At 43.1% G+C, this 24,733-nt stretch overlaps 1 protein-coding gene across 1 annotated transcript in view; it reads left to right on the top strand.

Moving 5' to 3' along the window:
• The window catches only part of syn2a (synapsin IIa), a 30,360-nt gene extending 6,327 nt beyond the window's left edge, over window positions 1-24,033 (top strand). The window contains exons 2-11 of the mRNA XM_073823075.1: window positions 715-772; window positions 856-947; window positions 17,973-18,129; window positions 18,200-18,289; window positions 18,390-18,452; window positions 18,541-18,683; window positions 18,778-18,852; window positions 18,933-19,035; window positions 19,153-19,290; window positions 22,966-24,033. Coding sequence (XP_073679176.1) covers window positions 715-772; window positions 856-947; window positions 17,973-18,129; window positions 18,200-18,289; window positions 18,390-18,452; window positions 18,541-18,683; window positions 18,778-18,852; window positions 18,933-19,035; window positions 19,153-19,290; window positions 22,966-23,100 — 1,054 coding nt within the window. The 3' untranslated portion in view covers window positions 23,101-24,033. The remainder of the gene's footprint in view (window positions 1-714; window positions 773-855; window positions 948-17,972; window positions 18,130-18,199; window positions 18,290-18,389; window positions 18,453-18,540; window positions 18,684-18,777; window positions 18,853-18,932; window positions 19,036-19,152; window positions 19,291-22,965) is intronic.
• Window positions 24,034-24,733: the final 700 nt, after the last annotated feature.

Here is a 24,733-nt window from a genome sequence, read left to right as displayed (position 1 = left end):
AAACACATTAAATATTACATTTACTGTATGTATGTAATATAATGTGTATTTCCATTACCGGTTTAGGTCTTAAATTTCATATAAGGTGGTATTAAAAAGGTCTTAAAAAGTTAAATTTCACTTGTTCGTATCTGTAGAAACCCTGTACTTACTAGGTTTTTGTTAAGTTACAACTACATTCAAGGCAATTTACTATTTACTATTTTATTGTTCTTTATAATCACCTTGAGAAGCTTTTAATTGGGTTGATGCAGTCCTTTAATATTTGCAGTAAGATGCTTGAGTCACACACAGACTTTAACATTCAGCACACGAATCACGACAATTGTAACAATTCAATTTTGTTTATTTTTTTATTTGCTTTTTTTGTTGTGCTACTACTGACATAAGACAGGGAAAAAAATGGCAAATAAAAACAACAGTAAAACAAAGCAATTGCATAATTTATTCATGCCGCAATGCACTCTGGGAGTCAGTGAGTAGCAATACTAACTGCAAAAAATATTGCAAAAAAAAAATAAAGTTAAATGAATAAATATATTTTTTAGCTTGTTATATGAAGCACAGTTCTAAAGTGGTATTTCTTACATGAATTACTGAAGAATCAGTGATAATTATTGAGCTCACAGATGGTAAAGTATTTTGATTTATTTAGATTTTTGGTAATCCTTTGACAAGAATGTATATTTAATTTTTTTCTTCCCTTTTTTACAGGGCCAAACTTTTTAAAGGGAAAAAACTGAATGGAGATTATGATATTAAAGTTGAACAGGTGAGTTCAAAAAGTCAGAAGACAAATCAAATCAATCGGGGTATACTTATTAATTCAGTTACTGATTGGTTTTGTTATTTCAGGCTGAGTTTGGTGACATCAGTGTTGTGGCTCATGCTAATGGATCGTGTAACGTGGCTGTGCAGGTTCTGCAGAACGAAAACAAAGTTGTCAGGTAAAATCACAACTTCATAATCAGATATTTGAATTGTACTGCAATAACTAAGTTAATGTGCACTAACTATTGTATATAGTCTGAAGCTGTCAGTTTCTGTGATCTATTTTGTTATTGTGTGTACAATAACAGCCAGCAACATTTCTTAACCTTCAATCAGTATGAAAGCTAAATGAACCCATGCAGAGAGATCTGATTTGATGTGTCACACATGAAAGCTATACTGAGATGTAATAAAGGACAATTGTAATAAAAGCCCTTTCACAATGATTTGAGTGGCTTGTCACCAAGACAATGCTTTTGTGTAATTACACAAATGGCCCATGAATCAATTCAGAGTCTTCAGAGGCACATTCAAAACACTAATCTAAATCAAAAATTTAGTTAAAAAAAAAAAAAAAAAAAAATTCAAGAACTACAACGAACGGCTCCTTTGGACTACAGCGTTTGTTTTCCGAATGCTATGATGTCACAACATGGTCCATTAGAACCATTATCATTCAGATAAATCCCACCTACAGAAATTCGAATCATTGGCGGGTGAGGAGGGACGAGGTGCAGGATTCGCCTAACTTTAGCGATGTAGCATGAATAGCCACTTCTGGGATGCTTCAGCGAGCCACAGGGTGGCTTGTATAAATGCAAGCATTGACTAAAGTGTCTGCAAACTGCTCCGGTGATAAGAGATTTATTCATCATACAGTGTAGATAGCTTCACTAGCCTTATGCTGGAGCTAGTTTTGGGCATGTAAACAATTAAATAAATGAGCACAGTAATGATAATATCATGTATCGCGATCTCGCAGGCTGACGATAGGATCAACACTACTGTAGAGTATTATTTACTCACCCTCTATGCATCCTAGGTGTACAGTATATGACTTCCTTCTTTCAGACGAATGCAATCAAAGTTATATTAAAAATAATTCTGGCACTCCCAAGCTTTAGAACGGCACAGACTAGTGTTTCTCTACAGTCCAAAACAAGTTGAACTATAATAAAAAGTGCCTCACATGGCTCCAGGGGGTCAGTAAAAGCCTCCTTTAGCAATCCAATGTGTTTTTGTAAGAAAACATCCATATCTAGAACTTAAAGAATCACTTTAATCTAGCTTGCACAGTTGTACATGGAACTTGCTACTTTGGGAAGGGCCGTGACAGGACTGAAATGCTGTCTAATCTGTTCACCAATTGCAACGCAGTGGGACTGCTAACCAATCACAACACATTTGGTTTTTCGGGAGACAAACCTTCATCAAACCCGGAACTAATCGAGCCATTTGTGCCAGCCTGGGGAGAAAGCTATTGTAAAATTGTAAATTATATGAAAATTAATGCAATTTACGAACCACCAAGCATGAGAGCATGTTCTAGTGCACCCCCAAAACAAAATAAAGACTTTGTAAAAGAGCATAATAGGACCCCTTTAGCATATGAGACATTATAGCATAGACCGTCAGGGTAGCACCATATTTACTTTCTTACAGGAGTGAAAGCTGATTGAGAGAAGCCAACTCTTCAGCTGACAAAATATCTTTTTGAAAAAACAAAAGCTTCATAAAACAGTTTAGAAAGTTGTGAAATTGACATAATCTAGGACCTTTGCACAGTGTGTACCATAGTAAAGACTGTAAGTCTATGCCTCACAGCCTCATTTTTATCTGTTAAATTCAATATGGCATCTAACCTTGTCAAGGTCTGTTGTGGATTATCAGACATGTTTAATTAAAATGTAAAAATTAACTGTGTTAGACATGTCAATATGAATGTCAAAAAAGTTCCATGATCATACACTGCTCCGACGCCAAGTACTGAATGAGCTAGAAAAGTCCTATTTCCATAAAGCATCTCTGTATAGAAATAAGCTTCCTTGAAAGATTCTCTTGAAAGATGGAAAGAGAGTGTACAGTCGTGGCCAAAAGTTTTGAGAATGACACAAATATTAGTTTTCACAAAGTTTGCCCCTAAACTGCTTTTAGATCTTTGTTTCAGTTGTTTCTGTGATGTACTGAAATATAATTACAAGCACTTCATACGTTTCAAAGGCTTTTATCGACAATTACATGACATTTGTGCAAAGAGTCAGTACTTGCAGTGTTGGCCCTTCTTTTTCAGGACCTCTGCAATTCGATGCTCTCAATCAACTTCTGTGCCAAATCCTGACTGATAGCAACCCATTCTTTCATAATCACTTCTTGGAGTTTGTCAGAATTAGTGGGTTTTTGTTTGTCGACCCGCCTGTTGAGGTTTGACCACAAATTCTCAATAGGAATAAGATCTGGGGAGTTTTCAGGCCATGGACCCAAAATTTCAACGTTTTGGTCCCCGAGCCACTTAGTTAGCACTTTTGCCTTATGGCACGGTGCTCCATCGTGCTGGAAAATGCATTGTTCTTCACCAAACTTTTGTTGGATTGTTGGAAGAAGTTGCTGTTGGAGGGTGTTTTGGTACCATTCTTTATTCATGGCTGTGTTTTTGGGCAAAATTGTGAGTGAGCCCACTCCCTTGGATGAGAAGCAACCCCACACATGAATGGTCTCAGGATGCTTTACTGTTGGCATGACACAGGACTGATGGTAGCGCTCACCTTTTCTTCTCCGGACAAGCCTTTTTCCAGATGCCCCAAACAATCGGAAAGAGGCTTCATCGGAGAATATGACTTTGCCCCAGTCCTCAGCAGTCCATTCGCCATACTTTTTGCAGAAGATCAATCTGTCCCTGATGTTTTTTTTTTTTTTGGAGAGAAGTGGCTTCTTCTTGACACCAGGCCATCTTCCAAAAGTCTTGGCCTCACTGTGCGTGCAGATGCGCTCACACCTGCCTGCTGCCATTCCTGAGCAAGCTCTGCACTGGTGGCACTCCGATCCCGCAGCTGAATCCTCTTTAGGAGACGATCCTGGCGCTTGCTGGACTTTCTTGGACGCCCTGAAGCCTTCTTAACAAGAATTGAACCTCTTTCCTTGAAGTTCTTGATGATCCTATAAATTGTTGATTAGGTGCAATCTTAGTAGCCACAGTATCCTTGCCTGTGAAGCCATTTTTATGCAATGCAATGATGGCTGCACGCGTTTCTTTGCAGGTCACCATGGTTAACAATGGAAGAACAATGATTTCAAGCATCACCCTCCTTTTAACATGTCAAGTCTGCCATTCTAACCCAATCAGCCTGACATAATGATCTCCAGCCTTGTGCTTGTCAACATTCTCACCTGAGTTAACAAGACGATTACTGAAATTATCTCAGCAGGTCCTTTAATGACAGCAATGAAATGCAGTGGAAAGTTTTTTTCGGGATTAAGTAAATTTTCATGGCAAAGAAGGACTATGCAATTCATCTGATCACTCTTCATAATATTCTGGAGTATATGCAAATTGCTATTATAAAAACTTAAGCAGCAACTTTTCCAGTTTCCAATATTTATGTAATTCTCAAAACTTTTGGCCACGACTGTACATTTGTAAATTATTATTTGTTAATTCCTGCTTTAGTAATCAGCTACTTGTATATCATGTTCATATCAATCTGCAATTCCTGATTATAGTTAATAGCAACCTGTATACTATGCTCCTCTATTTGTGCATTCTAATTGTTAATAGCACCTGTAAATTATGTCCACAATACTTTCATCTGTAAATAATTTCCATAGTTTCTCCCTGTACATATCTCCCATAAGTGCACTTATAACTTATAAATTATACCTATATCCTGCACTTGCTGCTTATTGCACTCCTGGTTAGACCTAAACTGCATTCCGTTGCCTTGTACTTGTACATGTGTAATGACAATAAAGTTGAATCTAATCTAATCTAAATCAGTGAACAGTCAACAGTTCTGGATGAGTTCACACAAGCAAACACAATCTTTCAACTTTAAATTGTTTTGAACAATCAGGATAAGCTCAAGTATTTACCAATTTGAAAAGCCACTATACACACAATCTCTGTGCACTGTGTAAACAATAAGTGTCATGTTCACGCAACAGATCACTTCCTGCGCTTGCGTATACTATGCCAGAGTAATGCACTGAATGCTGTGCGCGTGCTCAGGACAGTTGACATTGCTGTGTATCAAAGGTAAAAAATGATATAAATACTGTTTAGTTTCTCAGAAAAACTGATTGTTTCGTGTCTTAGGACATCAATGTATCGTCACTAGCCGCAGTGTGTAATTTGAATTTGTCTGTGCATGTTTTTTTTTTTTTTTTTACTTTCAAAGGTTTGGTGCCCATCCACTCCCATTATATGACTAACAGACTGCAACGGTTTGAGTTAAAAAACTGAGTTTGTGTTCTATTGAAGAAACAAAATCACCTACATCTTGGATGCTCTGGGGGTAAGCAGATAAATGTCACATTTTTATTTTTGGGTGACCTATCCCTTTAAACAAAGACAAAACAGACAGAGCTGCAAGGGCAGAGCCCTATCTACTTTGCTCATTTTTTCGAATGTCTGAGCCGATTCTGCTTGTGCTGTTGGCATAACCACTCCATTGAAAATTAGAGACTGTAATGCTTCTCTATTGTAAATGAAGTCCACCAGCTGTCCACTCACATATCGGGCTCCTCTCCTCTTTACTGGTGTGCAGTGTATATCTCTCTGACCTTGGCCTGAATGTATGGGAAAATGTTGTGTAAGCAGAAAAGCAGCATTCTCCTCTGCCCTTAGTTTCAAACCTTTGGGTGAAGGTAAGGCAATTGTTGCAGGGGGCAACAGGGGAACTTGTGCTATTCCACATATGAAACAATAGTGCCAATAGGACAATAGTGTCAATAGTGCAAATGTTCCATGTTGCAGCAAAGTAAGATTTGCAAAGGACTCATCTGGTCCTGTGCCAACTGTTGTCCAGGTGAGGAGTTTTTCACTGATGATCCGTCTGCGGGGCTCATCTAGTTGATGTGGTCTCCGCTGACACTGAGGACTGTAGAGGTCATTCTGGTGACCTCAGAACAAAACAGACTAATATAAGCATAGATGCCATTCTTCTTACAATGCAACAAGTACATCAGGTGTTATGGGAAGTGTTCCCAGTTCCGGTTGACCTAATTAATGCAGCCTAACAATCCTTTAACAGATTTGGATTATAGAAATGTATTAAGTGTAGGCCAGGTTAAAGAGATGTGTCTTTAATCTAGATTTAAACTGACAGAGTGTGTCTGCCTGCCAAACAGTGTTAGGGAGATTGTTCCAGAGTTGAGGCATTAAATAAGAAAATGATCTGCCGCCCGCAGTTGATTTTGATATTCTAGGTATTATCAAATTGCCAGAGATTTGAGAACGCAGCGGATGTGAGGGACTATAATGTGATAAGAGCTTGCTTAAGTGCTGAGGAGCTGAACCATTGAGGGCTTTAAATGTGATTAGCAAGATTTTAAAATCTATACGATGTTTAATAGGGAGCCAGTGCAGTGTTGACAGAACCAGGCTAGTATGGTCATAATTTCTGGTTCTAGTAAGAACTCTAGCTGCTGCATTTTGGACCGGCTGGAGTTTATTTATTAAGCATGCAGAACCACCACCCAGTAAAGCATTACAATAATCTATACATGAGGTCATGAATGCATGAATTAACGTTTCAGCATTTGACATCGAGAGCATTAAATGCAGAAACATTAATCAATGCATGAAAATGCATGCCGCTGAAAAACAGCCCTACTGTATGAGGCTGCTACCACCACACTTTAAAGGAGAAGTCCGGTGTGATATTGACCTAAAGTGTATTGAATCATGATACCGAGTGTGAACGTACCTTGCATATCTCATCTCGGTTTGTGCCCTGCAGTCCGAAATCTGGGCTTAGTTAGCCGATGCTAACAACAGGTTGTCAATGAGGGTGAATAGGGCATCGGAGTAGCCATGTAAATAAATCACTGTTTTATGCCATTTACGAGGCACAAAGTAGCTCCACACTTCATTGGTAGACTTCCAAGGGCCCTGACATTTAAAACGAGACATTGAGACATCTTGAATTTAGTCACGATAAGTCGAATGTCGAGCAGGAAGGAAACTACAACCTTATAAATTGATAACCTGATAAGTTCCTTCCTGCTCGTCACTCGACTTATCGTGACTAAATTCAAGATGGCGGCAGCCAGTAAATTTCTTGCAGGTACTGTCTGTATAAATCTTGTAAATAAACTACCGGTGCTTTTTCTGAGTTCTCAATGTCTCGTTTTAAATGTCAGGGCCCGTGGAAGTCTACCAATGAAGTGTGGAGCTACTTTGTGCCTCGTAAATGGCATAAAACAGTGATTTATTTACATGGCTACTCCGATGCCCTATTCACCCTCATTGACAACCTGTTGTTAGCATCGGCTAACTAACCCCAGATTTCGGACTGCAGGGCACAAACCGAGATGAGATATGGAAGGTACGTTCACACTCGGTATCATGATTCAATACACTTTAGGTCAATATCACACCGGACTTCACCTTTAATTTTAGGATACTTGTAGGTACTCTGCAGGTGATGAGCAGTGCCTGGTTTCGTCAAACATGACACTTGCAATTGAGGTTCATCAGACCAGAGAATCTTGTTTCTCACAGCCTCAGGGTCCCTTAGGTTCTTTTTTTGCAAATGCCAAGTGTGTTTTCACATGTTTTCAATGAGGAGAGGATTTAATCTTGCCACATACCATAAGTGTTGCAGTGATGTTTTTACATCTGTAGGTTTCTCCTTTCTTCACATATGATCATGGAGCTCAACTGAAGTGACCATCACGTTCTTGGTCACCACTGCAACCAAAGCCCTTCTCCATCAATTGCTCAGTTTGGCCAGAAGGCCAGCTCTAGAAAGAGACCTGGTTGTTTCAGCCTTCTTTCATTAAGGATAATGGAGACTACTTGCTTCTGTGAACCTTCTATGCAGCAGAATTTTTTTCTAAACCCTTTCCCCAGATGTGTGGCTTGATGCAATCCTGTATCTGAGCTTTACAGACAGATTTTTTTTTTTTTTACCTCAAGGCTTGGTTTTTAATCTGATATGCATTTTTCAGGTGTTAGACCATTTATTAAGATGTGTGTGCCTTTCCAAATCATTCCCATTCAACTGAATTTGCCACAGGTTAACTCTAGCCTTACGAAAAATAAGTTTATTCAAGTGTGCTATTAGTATAGTTCTTTTAAACTAAAATTAGGAAAGTATACTTTCAGTCTACTTCTCAGAAATATACTTAAAATTACATTTAAGTATACTTGACTTATACTTAGTAAAATGTAAAAAAAAAAATTAATCTGCAAATCTGTGTTCCCTTCCAGAGGGAACTCTACGCTGCGTCCTGGTTCAGGACACTATGGGAACTGCCTTCAGCATGACCGGTTCTGAAACAAGCTATCGAACAACGACAGTGAACTTGACACTGTCCGGCGCCAGCCTATGACATCATCAACAGGTGCCTGCTAGTATAAAAGCAGGTGCCTGAGAGCACAACACCATCTTTTTGTCTTCAGAGTCCTCTGTTCTAAACGAGTGAGTACAGCGATGCCTAGAGAGAAACTGTTTAGGAAGTGTGCGGATCCGTGTCAGAGAAATCTGACACCTGATGATGCACACGACCTCTGTTTGGTGTGTTTAGGTGTAAGAGCACGCGCGCTCTGCTCTAGAAAGAGCGGAGCGCGTTCATTGTGAGAGTTTCACTCTGAAGAAACTCCGTTCTCGTTTGTCTCTTTTCTCGAGGGAATTGGGACATCCATCCGCCCCATGCGGCTCGGGTCCCGCGGCGGCTGAGGCTGCCCGGCGGCTGAGATCGCGGGGATCACAGGTGGAGCTGGCTGACGAGTTTGAGAGAGGGTTTAATCTCTCGCGCACATCAGCCGGAGACGAGAACGCGCTGCTAGCGGAAGATGTGCTCACATCTTCCGGTCCTGCAGCGAGTGCTCTTTTGGCTTCAAGCCAGGGCGAGCAGGAGGTTTAAATGGAACAAGATGAGCTCTTTGAGCCCATGCAGCCTCCCTGCCCTGCATATGAAGAGTTGATGTCTGTTATGGACCGCGCGGCTTCCCCTTCTGTGGAAGCCCGCCGGGGAAAAGGCCGCCCTAGGCAGACTAGACGAGCGGCTTCTTCCCGGCCATAACAAGCCAACTCCTGTGAGCCTCCCATTCCTTCCTGATCTGCATAAGAGATCGAGAGGGAATGGGACAGGCCATATTCAGCCCGCATTCACAGGCATCAGCATGTAAATCATGCTGATGTCGAGGGAATGCATGGGCGCGGATATGTGTCGATGCCTCTCACTGAGCAGACGTTTGCGAGGGACATCAACCCTGAAGGCTCCGATCCTGCCATCTCGGTTGAAAGGCAGGGCATATGCGGCAGTGGGTCAGGCTGGTGCTTCTCTGCACACGGTGGCAGTGTTGCAGACGTACCAGGCTGATCTACTGAAAGATCCGGACCGAGGTCTGGGGCTTTACATCCCTCGCCGGTCCACGCCCCCACCTGAACACCGGGGAAAACCAGGCCCGTCCCGGTCCAAGGGCCAGAGACGAGGCCAGGTCGCTCCTTTTTTCCCCTCGCCAAAGACTCTGGGGCCGGGCCGATGATGAGGTTGATACTCAATCTGTTGGCCCGGTATGTGAACAGTAAAGACACTTTAATAAAATATTCAAGTGTGTATGTGTATGTTTCCTTTTTTCTGCCAGCTCCGCTTGGGTGATTTTTATTGCAGTGTTCGAGCTCCTCTTGAGCTCTACTGCCACCAAGTGCCGAGTGTAGCCAGGTCTCCCCTCATTTCAAAAGAAAACAGTGTGTAGAGACCTCCACTCGTGGAAAACCCCTCCTGGGTTAAGCGTTGTCAGGTTTTAAGAAAACCTCCGCTAAGAGTAAGCTTGGTACAGAAATGATCTAGCATACATATACATACGAGAATATGTAAAAAAAAAAAAAAGCCCCGCTTTGAAGTAGAAATCTTATATATTTAGCTGATAGGCCCCTTTCTGGGCCTCGCTAAATTATTTTCTGGTATTGTGACTAAAACCCAATCTGCCAGAACTGAGTGTAGCAGGCCTAGAAGGCCTCCTCTCTGTGAAATCCTCTATATGAGAGACATATAAAGATAAATACTTCTTAGCGCTGAATGTAGCCAGGTCATTCTTAGACCTCCATTCATGAGAGCTTTTTTACTGGGTCGAGTGTTGCTAGGCTCCCTCTATGTGAGGAATTTCTGTTAAGCCTCCACTTTCCAGAAATGCAGGCCGAAAAACACAAGGTTAAGGCAGCTTGTGAACCCTTTTTCGTGGACCTGTCACTATAAGCGTTGAGTGTAGTAAGGCCTCCCTTCCTTGAGAGGGCGTGTATACCAAGGCCTCCACTCGATAGAGCTTCCTCAGTTGAGCGTCGTCAGGCTTGTTACGTTCGAGAGAGCTTGTAACCATTAAAGCCTCCCTCACTGAAAGCTCCGCTTCCGGGTTCTGCTATCGCCCGGGAATAATACAGGTGTCTTCCTCGCGAAATGCTTAGAGCACCTTCTCAAAACCACGTTAGTGGTGTCTGCTCACACAACGGTTTTGAGCATTCCCTAAAATCCACACGAGTGGTAAGTGCACTACTAAGGCACTTTACTAAAATCCATATTTATGGTAAGGATTCCTCCCGTAAAGGCAGGATCCTTCTTCAAATCCCTCACGGGTTGGACCACGCAGGATAATCCTCCGTGCCCATTTTTCGAGTTGGTTCCAAAACCCTTAAGTTTTCCAACTCCTTTGATAAGCACAGTGTAATAGGTCTCCCCTCTGTCACAGCCAACAGTACTGAGACCTTCACTCTCACAGTTATAGCAGCTAGCAGGCCCATGAGTGCCTCGCTGACTATTTTTTGGGGGAGTGCAGTCTTCCACTCACCAAAAACTAGTGTTGTAGGCTTCTCTCCTTAGAGATGTAGTCTCGGAGCCTCCACTATACAGAGCTAGATGATAAATGAGAATTTTTCATTATTGGCTCTACTGTGAGTATCTGCCTTTTTTCTTGAGCGTCGAGTGTAGTCAGGCCTCCCCTCGCCTAGAGCGTTTTACCTGAGGTCTCCACTCTGAAGAGTTTCCCTAGGGAGAGCGTCGTAGGCCTCCTCTCGCTTAGAGAGTCTTTCTGCTGAAGCCTCCCCTCTCCAGAAGCTCCGCTTTCAGGCTCTGCTATCGCCTAGAGACTGCAAATCTGGTGATCCTCGCTATGCTCAGGGCACCTATTCAAAACCACATTTGTGGTGTTTGCTCACGCAAGTCTTTGAGCACTCTCTAAAATCCACGTGAGTGGTAAGTGCACTACTTAGGCACTTCACTAAAATCCATACTTATGGTAAGGTTCCTCCCGTAAAGGCAGGTTCCTTTCTGAAATCCTATACGGTATGGACCACGCAGGGCATTCCTCCGTGTCCATCTTCTGAGTTGGTTTTTCTCAAAAACCTTTTAGTTTTCCAACTCCAATCCAGATAGCACTGCTAGCAGGATTGAGTGTCGGCGCCTCTTCAGGCCTCCACTCTCCAGAAGAGCTCCAAAAACGAAGGTAATTCTGTCGCACAGGCTAGTCAGCCTCAGCGGATGACCTTCAGGATTAGAGTGTAGATAGGTCATGAGACCTCCACTCTCAGAGTTCTTCTTTGCTAAGCACGGAGGTGTGTTAGGCTCCCTCCTTGAAAGCCTCCACTCTCCAGACTCCACTCAGGTAGTACTGTCGCATAGGCTATTCAGCCTCGATGAACACCTGCAGTGTTGAAGTGTATTAAGTGAAGTGTAGTTAGGTCATCAGACCTCCACTATTAGAGTCTCCCTTCATGAGATGTTGTCAGGCTTCTTCTCAGAAGCCTCCACTCTCCAGACTCACTCAGAGTCCTTCGTTGCCTCCAGAGATTCACTAGAAATAGGCGGTCCGACTGCACAGGCTATTCAGCCTCGCGGACCACCTCTAGTATTGGGTGTAGATAGGTCACAGACCTCCATCCTTAGAGTCGTCCTCTGCTGGGTGCAGAGTGGTACCAGGCTTCTTTCTTACCAAAGCCGCCACTTTGCAGAAACTCCACTCAGGTAGTTCTGCTGCACAGGCTATTCAGTCTCGCTGACTACCCTCAGTGTTGAAGTGAAGTGGGTCACAAGACCCCCACTTTTAGAGTTTTCCTTTGCAAGACACATAGTGCTTTTCTGGCTTCCTTTGAAGCAGTCACTCCTCTGAACTCCCTGTAGGTAGTTCTGCTGCACAGGCTATTCAGCCTCACTGACTACCCCCAGGTTTTGAGTGTAGAGGTGCCACGGCACCCTCATTCTTAGAGTTGCACTCTGGAAGGCACAGAGTGTGGCCAGGCTTCCTTTCGGCGAAGCCTCCACTCCTCAGAAAATCTCCACTTAGACAGGCCTGTTGCACAGGCTATTCAGCCTCACAGACCATCGTCAGTGTCAAGTGTAGTTAGGTCATGAGACCTCCACTCTGTAGATTCCCTCTGAGCAGAAGCTCCACTCGGGTAGTGCTGGTTTCACAGGCTATTCAGCCTCACTGAATACCCCCAGTGTCGAGTATAGCCACCTATACCTGTTAGCACTGAATGTTGTCAGGTCCCTAGAGCAGACATTCGCTCTGCTGAGACCTCCATTCCCTAAACTCCGCCCCTTATGGTCAGGGCGTTTATGAGCTCCTTCACTTAGAGAGCTAAGTGTAGTAGGCTTCCTCTAGGCCTCCACGCTTGAGAGTTGCGTGCACAGGTAGCCGAGCTAGCCGTGGCAGGTCACTGGGCCCCAGCAACTCTCGCTGAAGCAGGGGTGATTTTCCTTCTTGACTCCTCATTCAGTCAGTTTGATCACTTATCCCTCGGCATGGCGGGGTTGGTATAAACGTTCCCATAGTGTCCTGAACCAGGACGCAGCGTAGAGTTCCCTCCGGAAGGGAACGTCTCGGGTTACGTATGTAACCTTAGTTCCCTGAGGACAGGGAACGAGACGCTGCGTCTCAGGGCCATGCCTCGGGCCCTGCACAGACCTCCGTCAGACAAAAAGATGGTGTTGTGCTCTCAGGCACCTGCTTTTATACTAGCAGGCGCCTGTTGATGATGTCATAGGCTGGCGCCGGACAGTGTCAAGTTCACTGTCGTTGTTCTATAGCTTGTTTCAGAACCGGTCATGCTGAAGGCAGTTCCCATAGTGTCCTGAACCAGGACGCAGCGTCTCGTTCCCTGTCCTCAGGGAACTAAGGTTACATACGTAACCTGAGACGTTTTCTTTGTTATATGCTAGGGGCGCTATTTAACATCTTCTGAACAGAATTTCCAAAACACAAGTGAAAAAGAAACTGAATCAACAGATGCCTCCACATGTAATCTAACACAATCGTCAGACATAAAACAGCATCAAAACCATAGATATTGGAAACTGTGTAATGCCAACCTATGAAGAGGTACTAATGACTGTCAAGCTTTGGGGTGTTGATCAACTCCATCTACATTTTGATTATCATGAATAGTCTTTTTTAGCTTTTAGTTCAAAATGTTCTTTATTTATTCTTTATTTATGGTACTTACCCACATTCAAGTGTTTATAAAAAAGAATGCATGAAGCTAGAATAAAAATGTTTTTGTTTACAAGCAGATACCCTGTTCTCTTTTAATGTTTTGTATGTTCAGATATTTATATCACAAAATACATACAAATGAATATTTAATAATAATTAATAGGGACATAGTAGTATACTTAAAGTATGATGTAAAGTTCACTTTAAAAAAACGTACAAGTATACTTGCGTTATAAAACTATTAAACTAGTAGTTTACTAAGACTATACTTTAAAGTGTACTAATTATGCATAAAAAAAGTATTTAATTAGTAAACTATCAGTATACCTATAAGTTCACTTTTAGTACACTTTCAATAAAAACTGAAAACGTCTCTAGGTTACGTATGTAACCTCAGTTCCCTGAGAACAGGGAACGAGACACTGAGTCTTCTAGAGTCCGCTTTAGGGGAACGCCGCAGCGTGACTCGTATCTGAAGAATACATATAAAAACTACATGAACGTCATGAACATGACGTCACCGCGGCGCAAATGTCGCTGCCGCTGCGTTACTACCGGGCGACCACAGTATAAAGGGGCACCGGTGCAACACAACACAACTTCATCGTCTGAAGCTTATCGTCCAAGGCATGGCGAAGAGTCTAGAGGACGCAGTGTCTTGTTCCCTGTTCTCAGGGAACCGAGGTTACATACGTAACCTAGAGACGTTCCCTTTCGAAGGGAACTCTCACTGTGTCCTCTAGAGGGTGCTTTAGGGGAACGGATATACCCACGCTGCCATGCTGAGGGGAGTGCATGCTATGACAGCGAGCACTAAGCACCAATTCTGAGAAGAATTGCCCCTGATGTGACGTGGTGACGGCTGTCAGAATGTTGTCCCCCACGGCCAAAGGCCTGAACTGTTACCCACTTACCTGGATGGGTAGAACCCAGGGCACAGCTCAAGGCTTGGAATTAGGGAATTCCTTTGGGGGAAACTTAGACTTGTCAGAACAAGGAGCTACCGCAACATAGGATCTAGTTCCCTCAGGAATTGACTCTCATATGAGGTGAGAGTCGAAGTGAAGACGCGTGACCCATACCGTAAAGCCCGGGACACACCAACCCGACGCCAACCAACTAGCGCCGGCGAAAGCCGACCGTCTTGTCGCCTCTAGTCGGCTGCGTCTGCGGGCATCTGGGCAATTAAACTGAGCTCGAACACACCGAACTGACGACACCCGACTACAAACTAGAAGGTGCTTTCTGCGCATGCATGAGGAGATATACCGTTGCGTACCTGCAGATGGCAGTAGTCTGTATTTTCATTCCAAGAAGAGAACCCCAAAGTAGTGTTGCCTGTGCAAACAAATCAGCGTTTCCGAAGCATTTACTTCGTCGCTCACCACAGAGAGATTCGGTTTTGAGCCATAGTTGGTTTCGAATTGTGCAAATTGCGAAATCATGACAGCGAGCCGGTTCCCTCTTGACTCCTTCCTTTGCTTGTTACGTCACTTCACGTTCAAGTCCTCCATGCGCTCTGATTCAATGTCTGAACAGCCAATCAGAGTGCTCTCTTTCCCAGACGGCCCCGACAAGCCCGACGGCGATTCAACATTTTGAATCGGGCAAACTTTGGCCGACACGAGCCAGACGAAAGCCGACGAGAGCCGACGTGCGGAACACACCGAACCGACGCGCTTCACCGACATCCACCAACTTGGTGTGTCCCGGCCTTAAAGGATTTAAGGAAAGAAACCATAGCTTGGTGAGAACTTACCACACAAGTGGATTTACAAAAGTGCCCCAGATGTATGTGCACTTACCACTCTTGTGGATTTTTAGGAAAGATGCCCAGGCGTTGCGTGGGACACTAACTGAAATGATCGGATTTAAGGAGAGTGTTTTCCCAGGGGGTTTCACTACTAGCTCCATGCTGTCAACAGAGGTAGACATGGAACTAAGACCATCCTGTAACAGTGGACGATAGTAGAGGACAGATTCCTCGGAAGATCGCCCATCCAGAAGGGGGCACTGGTACTCAACTGGTACCCTTCACCAAGGGGAGCATATACCCAGATTGCACGGCTTGAGAGGAGAGTAGAGACCTGAAGTATGAAGGACAAGCTCCTAACCCTGAAGCACAGGGAGGAACATGAGTTCTTTTGCTCTAAATGGACCCTTTCCTCGGACCAGGGAGGAAGGCCTGTCCCACAGGGGCAAAGCTCTAAGGGAAACCCTTGATGAGAAGGGGAGTGTGCCCAGCTCTACAAAGGGGAGCATATACCAAATTACAAGGCCTGAGAGGAAAGTTAGAGATCTGAAGCATGAAGGACAAGCTCCTAACCCTGAAGCCAGGGAGGAAGGCTCGACCACCAAGGAGTGGTGCTCAGAGTGGACCCTTGAAAAAAGGGGAGCACACCAACATCCTTGTTAGAAGGAATTCACTCTCAGAAGTCCACCAAGGGTAGACTTCCAGCCCTAAGGAGGGAGGAAGACTTTCAGCCTGGGGATGGAGCCCTGAAAGAACCCTATTTTTGAGGATAGGGGAGCTACCAAGGATCCAAAACCCTGCGCACAGGGAGGAACATAAGTTCTTATGCTCTAAATGGACCCTTTCCTCAGAAAGGGGAGCAATAGACTCTTGCCATGTTTTTGGGAATGCTCCAGCAAAGTTCCATAAGGACCAGCTCCTAGCCCTGAGACCAGAGAGGAAGCCCGTCCTAATGGGGTGACACTTCAGGAAACCCTTCCGTAGAAAGGGAAGGGAACCCAGGCATGAGGAGTGAGAATCGACCTTAAGGTGCAAGAAATGGGCTCCTATCCCTGAAACACAGGGAGGAGCCATAGGTCAGTCACAAAGTGGTGCTTCAGGATGAACCCTTTTATGAAAAAAGGGGGCATCAACACTTCAGGTGAATCCAAAACTGCACCAGATACTTCCCCTGCCCTCAGGCTTTAAAGGGGATGGTTTGAGGTGTTTGACACCAAGAGTATAAACAGGAAAGTTCCTATGTTTAACCACTGAAGGGGGGAAACCTGTTCTGTAGGTGTCCATTCTGGATCGAAGTGTTGGAGAACGAACACCACCATAACCGTAGCCAGAGACCAGAGGGAGGGGTACTCGTTGGAGACTCAGCCAGGGGGGTTCAGGAACTTTCTACAAAGGGAATTTTATAAGAGCTTACCAGGAAAAAGGACCGTAGCCTAAGGTAGTTTTGTAGTGGGGACCTGAAGGCCAAAAGTGGCCATGACGTCAAAGTAGATAAGTCGAAGACAGATCTAAATAGACAAAAGGCCACAGTCATAGTCGAAAGTACAGAGCAGGTTTTTTTTTTTAAACTCACCTCCCTCCTTTGCGAATGCAACGTGATGAGCACATCAGTTCTCTTAAGAGCTGGCCGCGCTGCTATTCACCACGCAAGCTTGTGAAAGTGGGTATGAGAGCGTGCCTCTCATAACAAACAAGCAATGAATGCAACGATTGCATTCCACTCCCTCAAGAGCAGATTTTGCTTGCTTCTCACCATACACACACAGCTCGGGCCGAGTGAAAATTGCAGGTATCAGAGCGAAGCTGTTCTCACAAGAGACAGGGAATAAATGCAGCGATCGCATTTAATTCCCTCGCGTAACAAACTCCCCCGGGAGATGAAAGCCCGCTTGCCCTTAACCACACACGTCACAGGCGAGCCATAATTAAAAGCTCCGGTGAGAGATTTTACATGCACTCTTAGACAAAAAGAAGCTGAAGACAACGAAGATGTGTTGTGTTGCACCGGCGCCTCTTTATGCTGTGGTCGCCCGGTAGTGACGCAGCGGCAGCGACGTTCGCGCCGCGGTGACGTCATACACTGTCACCGGCCATTTCATGTAGTTTTTCTATGTATTCTTCAGACACAAGTCACGCTGCGGCATTCCCCTAAAGCGCCCTCTAGAGGACGCAGTGAGAGTTCCCTTCGAAAGGGAACATAGATGCAAACTTGTTGTGTACTCAAAGTTTACTACTGTTATACTTAAAAGTATAATTTTATATACTAGAAAGTGGGCCAATTTAGTCCCAATTAGTTTTGAAATAGTACACTTAAAAGTATACTACTAGTACATTGATATTTGTAGACTTGCTACATAACTACTAAACTTAAAAATATACTTGAACTTTACTTAAGTATATTTCTTTTTGGTATGGGTACTCAAATGCATGTATGCAATGGAATCATTTTAAGTTCATTTAAGTGTTTTTATTTTTTAAAAATTTGCGAAGATGTTCAAAACCTGTTTTGTGCTTTGTCATTATGGTATATGCAGTGTAGATTGATGTGGGAAAAAGTAAATAAAGAATTTTAACAACAAAATGTGAAAAACAATCAAGAGGTGACAATACTTTTGTAAGGCACTGTATCTTGAATATCCATCTATGCAATAAGGTTTGTTTCAGTGCCTTTATCTCCACAATACATGCCATAATACAGCCTTTTACTATCATAGAGATCCTTTCTTCTGTGGCCCTGCAGTAGAATTCCATGAGATCTAATGACTTTTGTCTATATGTGTGTGATATATGTCCCTACAGGTCATTTAAGCCTGACTTTGTCCTGATCCGGCAACATGCTTTCAGCATGACAGAGAATGAAGACTTCCGTAACTTAATCATTGGACTGCAGTATGCTGGTATTCCCAGCATCAACACCCTGGAGTCCATTTACAACCTCTGTGACAAACCCTGGGCAGTAAGTTTGAGAATGACATAACATTTCATATATATCTGCTCAAACCTAATCTCTTTGAACTTATCTGCAGTTTGCATGTCTGATCAACACATGCAAGAAACTCGGACAGGAGAAATTCCCATTAATTGAACAGACGTTCTATCCCAACTATAAAGAAATGGTAAGAGCTAAACATAAACCATAAACACATTTTCTTCCAATGCTGACTATATCTGGATAGTTAAATAAAGCAATACTCTTTTTGTGGAAAATCAAACCAGGTGACTATGCCAGCGTTTCCTGTTGTGGTGAAAATCGGGCACGCTCACTCTGGTGTGGGGAAGGTAATGTTTAATGTAAAACAATGGCTGTAAATGAAGGGATGCGTGTTCATATAGTTAAGCATGTAATCTAATTATATGTGTTGTCAAGGTGAAAGTGGAGAACCACACAAAGTTTCAGGACATAGCTAGTGTGGTGGCCATCACTCAGACCTACAGCACGTGTGAACCTTTCATCGAAGCCAAATATGACATCAGGATCCAGAAAATAGGGAATGATTACAAAGCGTACATGTGAGTAACGATGCTATTCTGTGAGTTTCTCAACACATCTCAGATTTAGCTAAATGCTGTTCTTGACAGATGAAGAATGCTCCTCGTTTCATAGGAGGACGTCCGTCTCAGGTAACTGGAAGTCCAACACTGGCACTGCCATGGTGGAACAGGTGGCTATGACAGACAGGTAACCCAAACAATAACGGCACATCTTCAGGTAAGCAAAAAGGCTTCAAACGTGACTCAGCAAGTTATGTTGTTCTGCAGGTATAAGCTTTGGGTTAACACCTGCAGTGAAATATTTGGAGGCCTCGAAATTTGTGCTGTTAAAGCCATTCATGGAAAAGATGGAAAAGATTACATTACTGAGGTATGCTAGTTGTATAGATGTGACGTATAAAGATGTTGCAGAGTGTCTTCTACAAATTCAACCAGTGTGTTCTACTCTGTATGTTATATTACAAATACGTGTGTTTTATTTGATTAGGTTATGGGTTCATCTATGCCACTAGTGGGGGAACACCAGGCCGAAGACCAGCAGCTAATAGCCGACATGGTCATTGCCAAAATGAATCATGTTATGGCACAAAATCCCAAAAGACCAACTGCTATTCACCCAAGAAAGGTAGATGATGTAACAATGCATTGTAAAGGAAAAAATCAAGAACACAATTTTACCTTTAATTTTTATGTTTGATTTAGAACATGCAGTATGAGCATTTCAGCAGCTCGGATGGTGAAGCTAAATACAGTGGTATGCGAAAGTTTGGGAACCCTTTGCAGAATCTGTGAAAATGTGAATAATTGTAACAAAATGAGAGAGATCATACAAAATGCATGTTATTTTTTATTTAGTACTGTCCTGAGTAAGAACTTTTTACACAAATAATGTGTATATATAGTCCAAAAGACAAAAATACCTGAAATTATTGCATCGTGTTTCCTTCGGGAGCATCACTGAATGTTTGAACCTTTTTTTAATAGTTGTGTTTGAGTCCATCAATTGTCCTCAGTGTGTAAAGATGGATTTCAATATCATACAGTCACTGCTGGAATGGGTTCAAATATGCTAAAGATGCTGGAAAACGTCTAGGTTACATCTAGATATGCAATTGCTGCCACATACACTTTCAAAGTGGAGGGGGACAGCTTCCGCTCCAACTTTCTTCGACAAAAAGAAAAGCACCACTCCAACTGTGCTCTCTCTGTGGGTCCTCTCGGCAGAGGAACACCAATCAACAAACAGACCCCACCTTAGAGCGTAGGCCTGCCTCGTGAAGGGGGCCCTAGCCTGAGTGATATTGTCTATCATGGCCTGGGGAAGGCCAGTGAGGTCTACAGTGTGCTGTCCAGAAGCCACAAATGTAGGTTCCATAGATCGAGATGTGGGTGCCAGTGGGTGCCCATTAGTGATGGGAAGTTCGGATCATTTTACCGACTCAGATCTTTGAGTCTCGTTCAGCAAAATGAACGAATCTTTTTTCGAGCCATTTCGTTCATTTCGTTCATTTACCAAAATATAATTAAAAAACACATGTACTGCTTATACAAACGTTGATCACACTACAAACAAGACAAAACTATAATGCTATTAAAAACAGAAAAGATTAATTCATTGTTTACCTTTGTCTTCAGTCTATGATTAGCTCCCTCACCTCTATCTGTCCGGGTTTGAGTCGTTCGTTCATCACGTGACGCTTTACATACGCTATACCTACGCTGCCTACGCTTACCTATGCTGCCTGAGCCGGAAACAGAATTGATTAGTTCATTTCTCGAGTCTTCGGGTTTGAGTCGTTCGTTCATCACGTGACAGCCCCATACGCTTAACCTATGCTGCCTGAGCCGGAAACAGAATTGATTAGTTCATCTCTCGAGTCTTTCGGGTTTGAGTCGTTCGTTCATCACGTGACAGCCCCATAAGCTTTACCTATGCTGCCTGAGCCGGAAACAGAATTGATTAGTTCATGTCTCGAGTCTTTCGGGTTTGAGTCGTTCGTTCATCACGTGACAGCCTCATACGCTTAACCTATGCTGCCTGAGCCGGAAACAGAATTGATTAGTTCATCTCTCGAGTCTTTCGGGTTTGAGTCGTTCGTTCATCACGTGATAGCCCCATACGCTTAACCTATGCTGTCTCAGCCGGAAACAGAATTGATTAGTTCATCTCTCGAGTCTTTCGGGTTTGAGTCGTTCGTTTATAGTTGCGCAATTGCGCATGCGCGACTGAACGAATCTCCCCGGAGACGACTCGTTCTTCTCGAGTCACATTAAAGATTCGTTCAAAATGAACGAATCGTTCAAGAACGACCCATCACTAGTGCCCATCCCTTGAGAAAGAAGGTCCTTCCTCAGGGGAAATCTTCCAGGGAGGAGCTGTCGCGAGGAGGTCGGCAACCAGGCTCACTGGGGGAAAAGCATACTTGAGGAGATGATGGGGCCAGCTGTGTGTCAGCGCGTCTCTGCCTCGGTCAGAGAGTAGAAGAGCTGTCAATGTGAGGATTCCTGGGAGGCAAACAGATCTAGCTGAGCCTCCCCAAATTGACTCTAGATAAGCTGGACCGCCTGGAGATGGAGTCGCCATTCTCCAGGAAAGGTGATATGTCGTGAGAGCACATCAGCTGCATGATTGAGCTCTCCTGGAATGTGAACAGTGCACAGTAATTTAAGCCACATCTGACTCCAGAGGAGGAGATGGCAGGCGAGTTGTGACATGCGTCGGGGGCGTAGACCCCCCTGGCAATTGATATACGCTACAGTCGCTGTATTGTCCGTGCGGACTAGCATGTGTCTGGCTCGCAGCATCGAGTCGGCGCAGAGCAAGGAACACTGCTAGCAACTCGAGGCAATTGAAATGCCACTGCAGTCGATGTCCTGTCCAGGACCCCGAGGCTGCCTGCCCAGCCTGTCATGGAGGTGTCTGTGTTGACTACTACATGCCTCAACACCTGTCCTAGGGGCACCCCGGCCCGTAGGAAAGCAGGGTCTGACCAATGGCTGAAGAGGCAGCGACATTCCAGAGTGAGACACAAACCTGAAGTGTGCCACGGTGCCATGCCCACCTCGGGATTCGGTCGTGTAGCCAGCACTGAAGTTATCTTATATGGAGCAAACCAAGCAGTGTGATTGCGGCTATGGCTGTCATATACCCCAAGAGCCTTTGGTAGATTTTGAGAGGGACCGCAGTTCTGTGCCTGAAGAGTTTCAGGCAGTTCAGCACCAACTGCGCACGCTCGTTTGTGAGGCGCGCTGTCATGTTGACCATATCGAGAAAAGAGATGCTCTGCACAGGGGAAAGCTTGCTCTTCTCCCAGTTGACCCGAAGCCCCAGATGGCTAAGGTGCTGGAGCACCAGGTCCCTGTGCTTTTACAACAAATCTCGAGAGTGAGCTATTATGAGCCAGTCATCGAGATGTAGATGCCCTGCTCCCAAAATGGGGCTAAGGCACCCTCCGTGAATTTGGTAAAGACGCGAGGAGACAGGGACAGGCCAAAGGGGAGGAATTTCAGCAGGCAAGCAGCGTTCGTGTCCATCTACGGAAGTCAGGAAAATACCGCATCCAGAGACACATGGTCGAAAAGACATCCCGAGAGAGTATCTTTGTCGACCGTGTTAGAAATTTGCTCAGGAAAGAAACGCACGTGCGTGCACTCAGGGCAGACCTCACTGGATTGCAAAGACCGGCTTCTTTGCAGAAGAGCCGGCTACACAGCAAAGAACTTCTCTTCTCTTCAGGAGGCAATGACCCTGAAGTAGAAATCTGAGTGAGTGAATGCATGCCGCTATCTTATATACCCGTATGTACAGGGGAGTGGCTAGGCATGCAAATTCCACTCGCCAATATTCATTGGCATTTTCTCTTTAGCTCAGAGGTGATAGGTCTCCCAAGTATGATCCCAAAACGTCACTCGATGTAACGTCAGAGTGAATGACTGAGAGGGAACTGAAGAATCTGCAGGACCTGGTGGACTTTTCTGAAGAACAGCACTCAGTTTAACTGTTCAGAACAAACAAGGGACTCCTGAACAACCACTACAAAAAAAAAAAAAAAAAAAAAAAAAAAAAAATCAGCTATTTATTTTGTCTTGTGGACTATATGTAAACATATTTTATGTAAAATATCTTACTCAGGACAGTACTAAATAAAAAAATAACATGCATTTTGTATGATCTTTCGTATTTTGGTAAAATTATTCATATTTTCAAAGATTCTGCAAGGGATTCCCAAACTTTTGCATGCCACTGTACATCTCTGTTGTGAAGGTCACTTGTATGAGCAGATGTGTTTGTTTCTTTCAGAATGCTGTTGAGAAGGATGCTGTGGTTGAAGCAAAGAACGTCCCACCACAGAAAGCTCCTCCACAAGGTTGCTTGCAGTACATTCTTGACTGTAATGGTGTTGCAGTGGGACCAAAATTAGTGCAGGCAAACTAAAATAACTATGAAAGCTTAAAGCATTCACACACCTGACAGGTTGTGTTCAGGCATTCAGACAGGGACCTGAGGTGCAAGGGAACAAATAATCTTTAAGATTGGGGCCTGATCCATATTTCAGGCTGTTCTGTGTAACTTTCACTGTTATGCGCTTGTGATGGTTGCTTTGTTTCTATGTGAAGCGGTTGTCTCTTCAGGGTTGTTGTGTGTGGTGATACAGCAGATTGTGCCTAGTGTTCAGTGCCACTCTTTCCTATGTACTTTTTTTTTTCTTGTCCCATGTCCTGTGTTATGTTTAAGTAAATGGTGTTCAAAGAGTTACAGTATGTGTGTGCGTGTGTGTACCTTGTATTCCCTTACAACTAATAAATCATACAGTGTGAAGTTTATTTATTTATTTTTTTTTTTTTGAAAATCAACAAAATGCAGAAAGTTTTATCTGAGGAATAGGTGTAGGGGTAGGGTTTGGGTTAGGGTAAGGGCATAGAAAATACAGTTTGTACAGTAAAAAAAAAAACAAATACATCTATGGAATGAACCAATAAAACATGAAAACCAGTGAGAGAGAATATATATATATATATATATATATATATATATATATATATACATACATACATACATACATACATGAAAGTAAGGAAACTATAAAATATAAATGAACATTTTAATTGCATGATCAAATGTGTGTCATTGTGTGTTTAAAGGAAATATGTGTGTTTTCTTTTGTGACATCACTGTTAAAATAATAGATATCATACTGTATGCACTTCTAGTATTGTGAATGTATTATAAAATGTGGTCAAATGTATTTGCTACAATGGATGAAAGGTATATTACTAAACATCAATACTTTTTTGTTCTTGTTACCAATATTATTGCAGAATTGCAAATAAGTAAGCAATAAAAATAAAACTCTGAACAAACACTGAACACTACTGGTTTGTAAAAATGTTTAAACGCCACAAATGGGTCACTGATTCTTACTTTTTTTTTACAACTATCGAAAAGATATGCTTAACCTTCAGACAATGTTGACTGTCAACTTTAAGGGGTCAAAATAAAATTATATTGTTTCATTTCTCTTCATCCTTTGAGATATGCAAACACTGTCACCAAACTTTGGGATCTAAATCCCAGATTTGTCTAAGAATTCACTTTAAATAAACATCTCAAAGTAGCAAAATGAATCACATTTGAAGATGATTTAATAAATTTGTGATATAAAGTATCTCACAAATGTGAGTACACCCCTTTCGGCAACCATTTTAATATATCTTCTCAAGGGACCATACTATAGAATTTAAACTTAGATATATTTTAGAGTAGTCAATGTGCAGCTTGTATAGCAGTATAGATTTACTGTCCTCTGAAAATAACTCAACATACAGCCATTATTGTCAAAATAGCTGGCATCAAAAGTGAGTACACCCTAAGTAATAACAGCAGTATGTTGTTTAACCATGCAACGCCACATGTCCTATTCATCATGTTTATGTTTTTGTCTGCCTGACAGGACCATACAAAGTTGTGTATCTTGTATTAGAGCAGTTAAAATTAAGTGCTTAAGTACAATTCTCTCATACTGACCACTGGATGTTCAACATGGCATCTCATGGCAAAGAACTCTCTG

The sequence above is a fragment of the Garra rufa genome, chromosome 18, assembly GCF_049309525.1.
Source record: "Garra rufa chromosome 18, GarRuf1.0, whole genome shotgun sequence".
Taxonomy (NCBI): domain Eukaryota; kingdom Metazoa; phylum Chordata; class Actinopteri; order Cypriniformes; family Cyprinidae; genus Garra; species Garra rufa.
This window is presented reverse-complemented; position numbering and strand designations above follow the sequence as displayed.